General features: G+C 42.2%; 1 protein-coding gene across 9 annotated transcripts in view; it reads left to right on the forward strand.

Moving 5' to 3' along the window:
• Positions 1-109: 109 nt before the first annotated feature.
• Positions 110-15,573, forward strand: part of RPS6KC1 (ribosomal protein S6 kinase C1) — a 205,683-nt gene continuing 190,219 nt past the window's right edge. For 8 of the 9 annotated variants that reach the window (XR_013931480.1, XR_013931481.1, XR_013931482.1 and 5 more), the window contains exons 1-3: positions 110-5,239; positions 9,806-9,841; positions 14,260-14,380. Coding sequence is in view for 6 of the 9 variants with exons in the window: in XM_080408435.1 (XP_080264561.1) it covers positions 5,135-5,239; positions 9,806-9,841; positions 14,260-14,380 (262 nt within the window). In the remaining 3 variants the exon portion in view is untranslated. Of the gene's footprint in view, positions 5,240-9,805; positions 9,842-10,724; positions 10,840-14,259; positions 14,381-15,573 lie in introns of all 9 variants that reach the window. The other variant, XM_080408441.1, reaches the window with a different exon arrangement.

Raw genomic sequence — 15,573 nt, forward strand, 5'->3', positions numbered from 1 at the left:
GCCCCTTCCCTCGGCGGGAGGCGGCCTGCCGTACGCCTCAGCCCCTGGCAGCGCCGGCTGCGCGGTGCGGCGAGGGCGGGTGGTGGGCTGCCTGACTTCAGGCTTTTGATTCTTTTAAATGGACGTAACGCTGTGCCAATGCCGTAGTTTCCATATGTGGCATTCTGCCCAGGGTTACCGTGTGTCCCCGTAGGGCCAAAGGGTCTCAAGGAGGAGCCGTCGTGTGTTTCAAAGTGCTATTTCAGGCTAGCAGCACCATGTTCACTGCTTGTAGAATAACAAAACCCACACACCTGAGGTGGTATTTTAACATTCTCGGGTTAAAATGCACCTGACAATGCTCTGCTGAGGAGACCTGGCCTGAGGGATGGGTGGGAGACCTGCCTGCCCTGCAGGCCCCGCAGATGGACCCCACTGCTTACCAGCTGCATAAACAACCCTCTCCATCTCTGTCAATGTTGCTTGAATAAGCAGTTAAAACGCTTTCTTGAGGTCTTCTGAGGACAGAGTAAATGCTGGCTCTGTTTACTGTAAGGAAGTGTACAAAGCATATGAAATAAGGTAGTGCTGAATCGTGCAGATGCTGTGCAGGAACTGTAATCAAGTAAAATACTGTTTCTCTCCATCCCTTTTACTTGTGTCATGGAAGTGACTTTAAATAACAGTAATTTTAAAGTTTTCCCGGGAGTGGTAGGGAAGACTGGAATGGAATAATGTAGTTATGTTAAGGTTGTGCTAGTTAGGCAACCTGTCAAATCCACTTTGGGTTTTCCACTTCTTGAACACAAGTTACCGGCAAAAGGTATAAATTACCCATCCATTCTCTTAGTTTCTTCACAGTGTAATGAGAGAGAGATGTTGCTACCTCCATAATATATGGGTAGTAAAAGATCTCCCAACTATATTTTCCAGACCTACGTTATTTTGGTAATTTGTTCTTTGCTATATTTTTGAAGTATTCTTAGATACATTTCTGTGATAGAAGACAGTAAGCCATAGCTATAGCAACAACAGCTGCTGTTATTTTTAGGAGCAGAGGGAATCTTCCCATGGAATGCAGTTATTTTTTGTATTTTGAGCTGTGTAAGACACTCAAGATACTCAGTCACTTCAAAGGTTTTTACATAATAGTAATCTCAGTAGTGATGCTGGAAAAAGGGAAGGGGGAAGCTTTGGGTGTGTTTAAGATAAGGCTTAATGAAAAGGAATATATGCTGATAATCATAGAAGTTAATTGTGTAACAGATGAAATGGAAGATCAGAAAAAGATTAACCTATTAATGTTGCAAATTGTTTCTCATCTCAATGTTACTGTTATTTCTTGCCTTGACCTAGGAAAGTCTTAATAAGCCAGTAACACTTAATTGTAGACTGTTTACTCTGCTCTAATTATTATTTTGCATATCTAGGTTGGCCATACTGTGTTAAGAGGTAGTCTTCAAAATAGACGTCTCCAAATTCTGATTTGCAACTAGAAGCCAAATTATTTTATGAGTCATTTGAGCTTTCAAAACTCCCTAGTAAGTGGAGGCTACTGACTCACTGAGGGAGGTTTTGATTGATTATACTGCTCATAAGAACAGCCACGGTGGTTCATATCAATGGTCCACTGAGCTCAGTTTCCTGCTTTCTACAAGCAGTTAGCGGCGGATGCCTAGAGATGTGCAGGGGCTGGGCAAACTTCAAATGAACATTCTTGCTGCCTCTAGCTGTTTTCAGCTCAGTAGATTTCCTTAGCCTGATGTGTTTGTCTCTTTAGTTACTCTCAGTGACTCTCTCCCCCAAGTACTTGAATTTGTGAACTTTCTGCATCAGCAACATCCTTTGGTGAGAGTCCCACAGGTCTAGCATTCATTATGTGAAGAACTATTTTATTATTATTAATTTTATGACCTCGTTCATATCAGCTTCACTGGCCTCTGGTACATGTGTTGAGAGACTGAACAGGCCATCCCCCCCATCTTCTCCATGCAACTCATGATTTAATGGTCTGCTATCATGTCCCCTCATGTTATTCCTTCTTCCAAGCTGAAAAATCTGACTACTCCATTGTTCAGCACGAAGAAGCTATTCCATATATCTGATAATATTTATTGTCCTTCTTGGCTTAGCCATGGAGTTATACAGTTGCAATATAGTCTTCTCTGTCTTATTCTTTACTCCTACTGCTCCTTCTCCCTTCCTCCTCCCAACAAATTGCTAACTTTTGAGTTAGATGGCATTTCAAGATGGATATTTTTTCTCAGTAGATGCATCAGTTTGCTATTGAAATTTAAATGAAATCTATTATATAATTTACCAGGGATTAGTCAATGATGGCTTTAGTCCCATTGATTTCTGTTTATGCCATTAAAACGTCAAAAATTCCACATCTTTGTCGCCTTCGGAGGCGTGGTGACCTGGTTCAGGAACGGCACGGCGACCAACCCCAGGCTGCTCGGGCCATCAGCTCACAGACACCAATGTGGTGGATGGCAAATGGCGTTTATTGATAAGTGGCGCGGCATTATATAGCTTGGGTTTACAACGTCACTTCTGTCTGCTTACATCATAAGCTAAAATCTATTGGCTATCCGGAGAGGGTCTCTATATTTCCGTACAGCGCGAGATCTTCCGACCGCCAAGCCCTAACTACCTACACCTCTTATAAGATGTTACAAGCAAGTGCTGCTTCATAAGCAAATTTATACCAGAACTGGTTTCCCAATCATGCTGTTACACTAGAGGGTTATATGAGTTGCATGATATATCAACTAATTCGTATACCATGCTAGAAAATGTTCCTTGTTTACTTGAGCAAGCGTATTTTCAGCCAGCTGTTTGTTTTTTTGGATGTGGTGCCACTACATCTGAGCAGCTGCATGCTTCCTATAGCCAAAATCAGAGAAGATGAGAATAAAAAAGTATCCTTGAGATCATTCTGTCCAGCCCCTTCATTTCAGATCTAAACAAACCTCACATTAGGCTCCCTTATTTGTCATTAGAATTACTTCAAACAGAAGATCTTTTCTTCTAAAGTCTCTGTCAATGAACCTTCAACTGCATCAATAGTATAAGAAAATAATTGCTAATTAGAGTTTGTTGTGTATCCTTTAGCCTTGGAGCTTAGAAACTTGCTTAGGAAGAATGATGATCAAGACCATGTTATCTCTGAGGTGCTCCTTTTAATAGTTACTTCCATGAAGTTAGATGTACCAACACCTTGTCAAAATATGTAAAAGACACACTCTTTCTCTCAGAAAAGTGATAAGTGTGCTTCTAACAATCAATGTCCTATTTCTTCCCCATTCCTTAAGAAAATATTTCCCATGCAAAACAGACTAGACCTATCAAGCAATTCTTAAAGGTAAAAAGGATAAAGAATCTTTCCAGTAACTGGATAACTGGGAATGTCAAAGTAATATAAAAAAATTGTTGGGACACTATAAAAACTCACAGTTGGACTGTTTCTGTCCTGTGACATGTTAGAAAGAGTCATTGTGTTCTCCCACAGAAAATGACCTTTCTCTGGGACAACACTATTCAGAGAAGCAGCTGCATCTGGATGCTAGAACATGTCTGGAGCGCCTCTGACATGACTTTTCTGGGCTCTCCAGGACTGCCAGATCAACTGTGTTCTGTCAGACCAGCCCTGGGAGGGGAACAGCTGGTACACTCATGCCTGTTTCCCTGACGCTGCACATTTGCAAGACTTGCTTGCCTCTGGTATGTAGGTTGGAATTCCCATTATAATGTGATACAAATTGAGTGAGGACAGTGTCGGGATTAAAAGTAACAGTAATCTTGTAATCACTAGGAACAAGGTCAAGGTGAAAGTGTGGCAGTACTTCCGAACTGTGATGCTCACACTGAAACCACTTAGACTCAATGGTGAGCTTGTGCTTCCAGATCTGTAGAAGTGAATCTGATCTGGAACTCAGAAAGCGAATGATTATAGTTGATGACCTTTCATTTACACAGCAATAACTGGGAATGTTATAAAGACTCATGATGCAGTTCAGGCATCCTCAAAGGGTAGATACTCACTTACTATGAGTACAAGAATCTCATCTTTTACAAAGAAATGCAATTAAGTATTTTACTTTGTCAAAGACCTGCATGAGATCAGAGATATTAATAACCTCATAATGAAAAGCTGATTTGTTAACATCTGCTGTTAAATGAATGAAAGCATGGTGACAAAAAAGAAGAAAATAACCTTAACAGTTTATATAATCTGAAGCGTGACTTCTGTTCGTATTGATCTGTGTTGATATAGGTCCCACTACAGCCAAGTAATTGACAGTACTTGGAACCTTATGAAAGGAGAACGCCTTGCAGCGCAAAGTTGCACTCCTCTGAACCAAAGCAATGCACCTCAGACCCTGCAGTTCCCTCACACCAGCGTGTTTCGCACCCCTGTGCGTACACAAGAGCCCACCTGCAGGGAAAAATGCAGGTGCAGCTTACAGAACCTGGGGAAGACACAAAACGGCAATTCAGTAACCATCAAACGTGCCTTTTTGTTAACGTTCCTCTTTAACACCCGCGAGTCATTTCTGCGTTACAGGCCTTCAGATTTAGGGCAGTGTAGCTTAAAACAGCGCTGGACGCGGCACGCCGGCTCTGCCTGGGAGAGCCTTGCCACGGATTTGTGGATGCCACGGGGCGTCTGTACTCGGAAGGGGCTCGGTAGTCGCCACGGAGTGTCAGTCCCGCACAGCCGCGCCCTCGCCGAGTGCCGTGAGCAGGGCCGGCGTGCCGCTGGGTGCGCCTGGGTGCTTTGCCCGCGGCACCCGGCCTCACCCGCCTACGCAGGCTTACCAGGCTCTGGAAAAGGCGGCCCCGTCCCAGCGGCCTGCTAGCAGCCGGGGTACTCACACCGGCAGCAGGAAGCGCTGTGAGCCGCAGAGGGCCCGGCAGCACCCCACACCGAGTCGCCCGACCCCAGCCCCGCCGCCAGCCCCGGTTTAAGAGCCCCCAGCGCAGCGCCCCGGGCGGGCCCCTCGGGGCCGCTGCCCCCGGCGGCGGGGCTGGGCGGGGCTGGGGCGGGGCGGGCCAGGCCCCGGCACCGCCCGGGCGGGGCGTGGCGTTCCCGAGCGCCGCTTCCGCCTCGGCCGGGGCCTGGCGCGGTGGCGTTGCGGTGGGGGGCAGCATGCTGAGCCCGCGGGAGCGCGGCGGGGACTTGGCCCGCTTCTACACGGTGACGGAGCCGCGGCGGCACCCCCGCGGGCACACCGTCTACAAGGTCACGGCGCGGGTGAGTCAGCGCCCCACCGGGCCGCGGCCTCGGCCTCCTCCGTGCCGGCCGCCGCCGCCCTGCCCCGCGCCCCTCAGCTCCCCGCGCCCGGCCTGCCTGTCGTTCGGTCTGTACAGCTGCCGCTGCGGGCGGAACGGAGCCTGTGGCCGGGCTGCCGGCGGTGTCCTGCCGTGCCCGGCTGGAGCAGGCCGGTCGCGACGTGGAAGCCCCTCTCAGGGACACGGGTGGGAGCCAGGGGGGACTGGGGCGCGGCGGCCGCCCCCGAGCTGTGCCGCGTCTCCTCCTGCCAACTTGTACCTTCACACAACGTTGTAATCGCCTCGAAGGCGCTTTGCAATTCGCTGTCAGTTTCTTTCCTGTTTGTCGCAGGGTGTGTGAGAATAGCTTAAACCCCAACCGCTGTCTGCCTGTCCCGGCCTCTTCTGCCCCAGGCCTGTGGGACGGTTACAGCCGGGCTGCCCCACGGCGCGGCCAGCGGGAGGGAGGCCGGGGCAGCGGTGCGGGGGCACAGCACGGAGCTGCGGGGTGCTGAGGCAGCCCCTCTCCTCGGGGTGGCCTGTGCCTGGGATGCAGCCCCCTCTGGGCAGGAGGGGGTCTGGGAGAGTCAGGGGGGCCTAGCGTGCGAGGGAGGAAAGCTGCAGCACTGGGCGTGGGGAGAGCTGGCCTAGCCCGGGTTTTGCTCAAAGCTCTTTCTGTTCCTCCTGGAGAAATTTGCTTTCTCTTCCCTCTGCTTTCCTATTTAAGCCAAAAAGGGAGGGGCGTAAGTAAATATGTGGCGATAGGTGCAAGAGGAGTGGGAATTAAGGTCACAGGAATGGTGGGATATATTGAGAGCATCAGAAAGTGTCAGAGGGACAGAGCTTATTTAAATAATGTCTGATCTTGTAGTTACTGTAGATGTGCTGCCTGTGACAGCAGTGTATGTTTGTATACACCTGTCCCTTAATTCAAAGAATACAGCATTCTCTGTGTGTATATATATCATAGTGCTCAAATTGTTCAGCTATGATCACTTTCTGTGACTTGTGAAATGAAAAATTGGGTTTTTTTATTCTTTTTTATCAAATATATATGTACAGGGTCTCTGAACAGAAGTATGGGACATGTTTAAACCATTTTTTTAGTCCAATAAAATGTAGCGTTTGTTAAGAAAAAAAAATAATTCATTTTCCCTGAGATAGACACAAGGAGGAAAACAGTACCATCACATCTTTGTGCCATGGCTCATGATGGGCTAAGTCTGTGTGTGTGTTTCAAAAAGTTGTGCTAGTGCAATAGGGAATAGTAGGAATGAACTGAGGATTCTGCTTATTTTATTCTGGTGACTTAATTCTTATTGGCTAAAGCCAGTTAAAATACTCTGTGATATTTTGGTTTATGCAGAAGTGTTCAAAAGCAAGTTGGGGCTAACTAGGGAGGAATGTCATCCTTTCTCAGTGTCCCATAAGTTGTAGATGCTCTGGTGCTTTTCCAAGCCAGGCAGTACAGAATCAGGAGCTGATCATTATGTGAGCTGTCCAAATTAAACTGAGCATTAGTTTGTCAGTGTGTTTTGATATCTGAAATCCTCAAAGTGAAAAAATGTTTCTCTTCTAATGCAGCAAAGGATGCTTTGGATTCACAAATGTAGAAGTATACATAACTGTTGTTTCGGTTGGATTCTATCTGGTAATCTGTTAGTGTAGTGCTTGAAATGAGGATTTGGGGAGTTAGATGCTGAACGAAATGATTTAAAGGTGATTCAGTGTACGTATCTGTTACCCTTCCTTTTTCTTTTCTCCTATTCCTTCCTCCTGTTCCCGCAGTGATCTGGCTCCATGTTTGATATCACAGCACTACAGCTGTATTTGCTGATCTGATGCTCAGCAACTTTGGGGGACCGCCAGGAAAAAAAGTGAGGTGGATATTCCCATTGTGTTGAATACCCTTCTGGCTGAGATCTAGGGTACTGAGTACGTGCTAGTGGAGATTTCTGGTTCCTTTCAGTGATTCCTTTGTGAAACAAAGTTAAGGGAACTTTCTGTTCCAATGTAATGATGGATTAACGATCATGGATGAGAAAGCACTTGTCTAGTGTGTCCCAGACATCTGACTTAAAGGCACAACTACCCATGCAGTCTATCCTGAGTGCTAAGGTGGTCTGTCCTTATCATAGCTTTTTCTTAAAGGTGTTTTTTTTGTATAGCAGAGTACATATATTTTATTTACTTGTAAACTGTGAAATAATTGTAAGTGCAGACAAGATTAAATTACTATTGGCTTTTTTATATCCATTTCCAAAGGCTAAAGAACAGAAAGGGATATCAGTGAGTTGTGATAGGAGGAATGTTCTTTAATGATAACTGAAAATATAGGCCACTAGTGAAACTTCAGATGATTTAGAAGATTACAATTACTAATGATAATTAACATTCTAATGAATTTTGTTGGGTATCTGCAGTTCAGACAAGGAACAGGATAATATGAAATACTTTGTTCGGTGGTTTTCAGAGCCTAACGTGGTAATTACACATTGCTTAGCTCATTGGTGGGTATCCTAACGATATTTAAAAAAATAGTTTAATGGTGCTTCCGTTACAGATTGGCAGAAGGAGCTGACTGCATTGATCCTTGTGAGAGGATTAAAAAAGGGCATTGAAAATTTAGGGAATTGGATCATCTTTGCCAAGTCTCTAGGTTGATCATAGGTTGGACTGAAGGGGCAGACCTCTTCCGAGTTTGACCTTCAGAAAAGGATATGAATAACAACGTTGAACAGCACATAAATTATTACATCCTGACTTAAAGTTGGCAAGGCTGGTAGATATAGAAGGCGATGTAACATTAGAACAAGTGTGAACAGGGCCTCTGGGTTTTATTCCAGATTCTTACTAACTGGCTGGGTAATTACTCATCTCTCTGGGTCTCCTTCTGCCCATCTGGTAACTTACCTAGCTGCCAAAACTGTTGCAAGGCTTTAACTAAAGGTGAACTGCAAAGCAAAGCAGTTGGTGTGTGCCCTTTGGTGTTCTTCTGTGATGTGTAGCGATGCCTATGATATCTTCTTCCCCCAGCTCTACAGGCTCCTTATATCAAGTACACCAGCTATTAGAAAAGAAGGTTAGTAATATTTCACCAATTGTACATATGAACTGTCTGGTAGTGAATGAAGGAGCAACAGCTGCCAAGGTTAAAATTTGGTGAAGTTGCCAAATGTTAGATTACTCAAGAGTGAGGAAAAGTTGATAAAATCTTCTTCAATGTAGACTACGCTGGAAGAAGAGGACTTTGATGTGCAAGGTGAGAGAAAGAACTTAGACTTGTGAAGGAAAATGTTTTAGGTTTTTTGGGAGATTGCAAGAAAAGGTGACGCTTCTCTTTTCTGTCTTGTCTCCTCCAAAATGTGTGAAAGATTGCAGTGGCTGGGCTATGTAGTAAGATGATGTTATGAAATCTGAGAGGCTTTGGGAAGGATTCTTGAAAAATGAAAGAGAGGAAGAGAGCTAGTTTGTGGGGAGCATGAGGGGTATGTTATTGCCACCTAGCAAGAGGAAAGTGTAGATTCAGTGACTTCCATCTTAAAGCAACAGCTGCGTGGTGCTTGCAGTACAGTGGGATGGTGTTTTGGTCTCTGGGGTGCAAGTAGTGTGGACTCCTTGTGCTTGCCTATATGCATCGCGTGTTCACAGCATCAATTATTCTGGGGTGTGTCACTGTGGATAGTCTCAGTTGGGCTGAGAACACCCTATTTTTCTTTAGCTAACAATAGGCTAATTATTGTTAAACAGCTTTGGCTGAGTTGCAATGAAGTATATAGTGACTTGCACAAGATAATTGCAGTTATGAATTAAAGATGTTTTTGATATTTTTTTTGTGTGTGTGGATATGCTCTTACTGCTGTTTATAAGCCCAATACAGAACTTAGATTACAAAGGCTCTTGTGATCAATATTTATATAAAGAAAAAAATCCTGACAAAGTACAGGCTTCTCTATGGTGTGTAGCCAAGCCTCATTTTCACTGCGATTTTCTGCTGGACAAAGTCATTTATAATTAATTAGGCAATGAGTGTTTAAGGAGAAACAAACACACAAGGATAGTCAGACGTGTGCGCATTGATGGCGGTAAGTAAAGCGGAAATACTATCTTAGTAAATGCACAGCTTCACGTTCACAGTGAGGTTCTGTGCAGCTTATATTAAGCCAAGTAGCCTTAATTAGCTCCGTTTATTGGGAGTAATGTGGCCTTAATATGAATTAATAGGAAGAGACTGGGAAGATGGTGGGGGTTGTGCTCTACGTAGCTTTGTTTTGTGAGATGTCCTCTGTGCCATTTTGCCTAGAATGTACATCTTTATTTCTAATCACAGTGACTCTGCGGTTAAAATACCTCACTGTCTTGTATTTGGATGTTTGACTTCTCTGAAGCTAAATGAAAACATTTCTGAATGCTGGGGAACATGCCACTGTTTGCCTTTTTTCAGATTTTTTTTTTCCCCTTCAGCAACAAATGATTGTATGTTACTTTTTAACTTCCAGACTGAAACCCCAAGTTTATATGTGTTTTTTTTTGTTTTGTTTTTTTTCAGATTGTTTCAAGAAAAAATCCAGAGGATGTCCAGGAGGTAACAGTTTAAACTTGTGCAAATGTCTTTGTGTATCCCACTATGCCTTTTGAAGCATCTTTGGTGTAATTTAGCAATTTCTGTGTGTTTTGTCACTGAAGTTGAGCAGTTTTTTGTACCTTTCCATTTGTCTTTAGCTTTCATGGTTGAAAACAGTAGCTAGCGTAACATGTTGCAATTCATCTCTCAGTGATGAATCATGACTTGAAACAAAGTCTTAGGGAGGAAAGCGTCTTTTGATGACAAAACTGCTTTGATAACTCTGTAAGCTCTTTTCTCAGGGCTAGAATTGGCAAATTGATGGTTATTTAACTCCTACTGATAAAATTAGAGATCAGTCCACAATCCAAGTCTTAGGTCTCAGCTGTAGGTACTCTTTTCCTCTTTAACCAATACTTCATTGAAAAGCCTACACCATTACTGTCTGTTACTGAAGAGAGAAAATGGAGGAGCATAGGAGTAGCTGAGAGAGATGAGACTGCAAGTCGTATATTATGCCTATCTCTCTGAGGCTCCTTTAGTATTTTCTAGTGGTATACTTTGATAAAACTTTAAAATTACTTACTCTTTGCCTCTTCTGAAAAGTCTCTGAATAAGGGTCTGCTGTATTCTTGTGCCTCTTTAATACCTCAAAAGACTGTCAGCAACCATTTTATTGAGACAAAAAAATACATCATGTGTGTGTATGTTGTGGGTTTGTTTTTTTGTTTTTTTGTTTTTTTTTTTAGATTTAAACACCTTTTTTTCCCTCTTGATTTCTTCTGGACTAATGGCTTGACATTGATACTATTATACTATGTACATGCAAAACCTTCCTTCAAAAGCGCAACCTTACAGCTTTTCAGACATTGTGTAACATGCATATGTTCAATTTCTGGTGCAGTCTCTCACTACAGTTGAGGAGAACCTGGATAGTTGATGAAAGAAGAGCCCATAGATGAATTCATTGCATCTCTATGTGGTCAAACAATGAGTTACTGATTAGTGGCTTGGCAGAGGTGAGAATTGGCTAATACACCTAACACCCGTTTGTTGCATCCTGCTTTGAAATCTTGAGAATCAGACAAACATGAGCATTCGTGCTTTCTGCATTTTTTTTTAATCTCTAGAAGATTAAAATAGCCTATCAGAATCAAGAGATGATCATGGATCTAGTTTAGCTGCATTATTGTAGTTTGTAGCTTGATGTTCACCTTTTCCAGGGACAGTCCTGAATTGAATCTATCCATGAGCACATTCTGCCATTACCTTAAACTTCATTTGTGGAAAAAACACTTTATAGCAGCTGCTGCTGAGCCATTCATCAGAAAAATATGTTGTGTCTTTCAGCTGGAGTCTTGCATGAATTATATGTTAAGTAGTTTTGAAACAGTAGCAAAACTGTATCTTTTAGTCACTGCTTTGGTTGTTGGCTTTGATTTTTCTGTGGCTGTAGGTTAGCCATGAAGAGTTCTACATACTCTAGGCAATAAGAAGGCATAAATGTGCTATGAACTTATTGATGACTGCCCCTTCCCACCCTTCATTTTATCAAATGAATTATTTTGCATGTGATAGCATGTTAGGTTGTGGTGTGATTCTGTTATAAGCAAGCATCTGAAAGTACCTATTATTACAAGGAATATCCTAGATGGTAGTTGCCATAAGGGTGAGTTGTTGTCAGAAAAGCACATAGGCTGGGAGCTTTTCTGTTTTACTGGCTTCTTATGATAAAAAAAATAGTGGACAGCCTTTGAAAGAAAAAGAACATGGTCCTAACCTGTTTTTCCAGAATGCTCAATTAGAAATTCAATAGACAAAATCTTGTCTTGTGCACACAACCACCCTGTTGCTTTACAATCTGTCTGGTGCAACCACCTTCCCGCACCCATACAGGATCACTTAGTTGTGCCTGCTTACTCATTCAGAAGTCTCTTTTAATGTCACTGCTGTGATCTTAATACATACAGTACATACATACAACTGCACATAAGGCTGTGTGCTGTGACCTCAACTCTACTTACCAGTTTTCTGTCACCTCTTTTTAACTGCCCTTTGGGATGCCAGCCTTTAATACAGCATCTCTCCCACTGCAGCCAATTGTATTTCAAGATAATCCTAGCTGTTGTTGCTGAGACAGGAAGGAACATAACCTTGTAAGGGCTTTCTTCTCAAAAGGGTGAAAGAAGGTAACAGGAAGTTGTGTGTGTAGGACTTAATATATACAGAAAGACTAGTGGATTTCAATTTTCTTGCTTCTGGGGATTGATGGTGGCAGCATCGTGAGGCAGTTGTAGCTAGGGTAGTCCTGTGGGTATTTTTCTCTCATTCATGAAGGAGAAAGGGTTGTTCATTGTGGAACAGATGAATCATACGAGTTAATAGAGATCTACTGGCTGTAGCCATGACAAGCACCTTATTGCATTACAAGTCTAACATATGTTTTATGATATACTTGCTGTGCTTCGTTGGGCCTCAGTGCAACGTGTCCTTCCTCCAAATCTGATTTCTAATGAGTATATTAGAGTGGGAACTTTGCTAACTTTGCTGAGGCGCATGCATGCAAAGGCATGATTTCTGTGAGCTTGTGAAAGGTTTGAGGATGACCTTGACTGCTTTTGCTATGCAAGCTACTTACAGATATTTATTTTTTTTCTTCTTGGCTATTGGGAGATCACTTGCAGCAGTAAAAAATGACACTTTTTAAAGTGGAGTGGAATCTCGTGTTCTTATTTTCTGGCAGCTTTTCACATTGTCTGCAAGTACTGACAGTAGAGTAACTTAATCTTTCAAGACTTCACCATCTTAAGCAATTTTGTGTTTTATATGCGTACTGCTCAAGAAGTGCTAATCATCTACTTTCTGGATATTGGATTAGATGAAAGTACAGCATTGAAAAATTACTGTTTCTGATAGCGAAATAACGTTTGCCTTCCTGAAAGATCCTGATTTTTCTTCCCTTGTCTGTTGAACTCGACCAAGTTCTACTTGTAATTGACTCCTGGAAATGTGTGCGTAGTAGTTGGGGCTGAATCAGGACTGCTAGTTTCAGTATAGCTAAGTTTATAAGGTGGCTAGACTGTTGCCATATTAAAGCTTTGCATATCTACTGTTAACAGTCCTGTTACCTTGTAACTGCATTGTTCTGTAGGTAGGACTTGCACCTGCTGAAACTTAGAGGGCCTCTGACTTTGGTGTTTAAAAGCAAACAACCAATCAACCAACCTCCAAAACTCCAAGAAAACAACAAAAAAACCTCCTCTAAAATTAAACTTTGTACTGAGCTCTAAACCTGGTTTGCTTGAAAAAAGTAGTTTTTCAATTAAGCTTGCTCATGAGAAGGCAGCCTGTTAAATCAGTCACAAATATTTGGAATCTCTTAAATTGTGGTTAGTTGTATTAAGCTAATTGAAACATTTGACTGATGGAACACTGGAATCAACTGCTGAATGCGTTGCAGTCTCTCTTGTGTTTTTTGTGTGTGTCATATCTCCCCACCCCGCCCTGTTCTGCTTTCATCACTTTACATTAGTGTTGAGGGTTGTTATGATGGCTTAGTGAGTCTGACCAAAAATGAGACCAAGATATAAAATGTCTTTGTCCATTTTTTTTTCATCCCGATAGCAGTCAAATGTAAATTTTGTTGCTCAGTTCTTTCCCTGGCATGACTCTCCTGTTGGGTTCTCCTCCTGCCTTGAATGGAAAGAATAAAAAGGAGATGGAAGAAGGATAAGGTGGATACCTGGCTGGGAGATGACTACCTTTTTCTGGAGAGGATGGAAAAGCTGGTGTAATGAACCAATACTGCCTTTGCATTCCTGAAGTTGGAGATTCTGTCTAGATTTCAAAAGGAACATAATCAATTTTTTATCATGGTTATTAGTAACAAACCATTTAAAATGTGGGCTTGCATTTACAATTGATCAGTGCTTTACATAAATTACAAGCTAGTTTATAGTTCTGGATGCTCAATGTGCTGTCCTTAAGAATCCCTTACTTGTATTGATTTCTCTTCCCTCATTTTCTCTTTTGCTGTTGTCCCTTCCCCATACTTGCAGCTGCACCAAGCGCATCACACTATTGAGTGCTGGATAGCGCAACACTACTATTCAGCTTTTTTTCCCTCTCTTACTGATTCCCTGTGTAGGTCTGGATCTCAGCGTGACTGAAACAGTGCTGCCTTTGCCTTCTCTGTTTCTTTCTTTCAGCTTTTACTTCATATTTTTTTCTATGCACTGTAGTCTTTTTAGCCAAAATTGGTGTTAAGGACAGATGACCGTTTTTTAAATGGTTGTTAAACAGTTGGTAGTTCAGACTGTCTATTTTTGTTAAACATATTTGCTGAAGGTAGAGCTCTGATTTGCTTAAAAAACTGTATTTGTGGTGTGATGCAGTGCAAACAACCTCACTAACACTTCTTTCCCCTTTCTCTGCTGCAGATAGTCGTTTGGAAGAGATACAGTGACTTTAAGAAACTGCACAAAGATCTCTGGCAAATTCATAAAAACCTATGTAGACATACAGAACTCTTTCCACCTTTTGCCAAAGCAATAGTATTTGGTAAGCATAATTCCTTCCTGACACTGAAATACTTTGACTCAGTATCTACAAATACATCTTGTTTTGCAGCTGCATGGAACTCTTTTCCATGTGTTTTACTACTCAGTTTTTGGTGTGTTGTGTCTTACTTGTAGGTGTGCTGGTATCATACCTTGATACTTTTATTCATTTTTTTTGACAGGGGTAGTTATAGCCTTGCTTCCATGTTAGAAATATTAGCTCAGATATTTATTGGCATATATGTCCTGTATCTTCACAACATACATTCCTTGTTTTCAGGAGCATAACGTGTATATAGCTTTGTGAACAGCACTTGAGCAATGAACAAAGATTTTTCACATGAGCTGTCTGATTTTTAGCAATGAATTATAGTAAACTATCAGGTGGCTGTTGCAGAAAAGGATTTTATTCGAGGAATTTGATTGTAATTATCAATTTTATTGGCTAGGCTTTTGAGGTCAGTTTTACATATAGCAGTTAACTATTTCACCAGAACAACCTGTAAGAGTATTGTGACTCTGTGAGAAATACATGGCACAAAGTCAAAGGTCTTAACTTAAATCTGATGTATATGTCGTTGTGAATGAGCCATAGGTGGACTTTCAGTGAAGTGGTATGACTCCATGTAGAACTACAGCTACCACACTTTTTTTTTTAGCAGTATGTTATGCTTATAAAATAAATGTTGTGGTGTTTTTTTTTTGTTTGTTTGTTTTAGCACATATTCTTTGTGTTCAGCACAAACTGTTGCTGTTTTTTTGGTGTGCATATATATCGCACAACATCCAGTGGGTTTTTAAACATCTCTTCAGCATTTTTTTAATGTGTCCAGCATGTTTGGCATCTTTTTTTGCATGCATCTACCGCATGCTTTGTGAGTGTTTTTTGAGTCGTTTTGAAGGTGTTGCTGCCTGGAATGGGTTTGGTGCTTTTTGGCATGCACCTACCATGTGCTTTCAAGCCTTTTTTCCAGGCATTTTAACGTCATCTTTTTTTTTTTAGGTGTCCAAGAAGCATTTGGCATTTCTTTACCTACATCTACCATGTGTTCTTGGTTTGGTTTAGGTTTGGCTGAGCTTTTTGGTTTGTGAAGTGGTTTTGGGGTTACTAAAGCATTTCTGTGGCATTTATGAGTTGTTCCAGCCTATTATTTTTTTAAAGCATCTGGTCTGTCTTGATGCTTTTTTCTGGTG

Source organism: Falco punctatus, assembly GCF_963210335.1.
Source record: "Falco punctatus genome assembly, chromosome: 12".
Taxonomy (NCBI): domain Eukaryota; kingdom Metazoa; phylum Chordata; class Aves; order Falconiformes; family Falconidae; genus Falco; species Falco punctatus.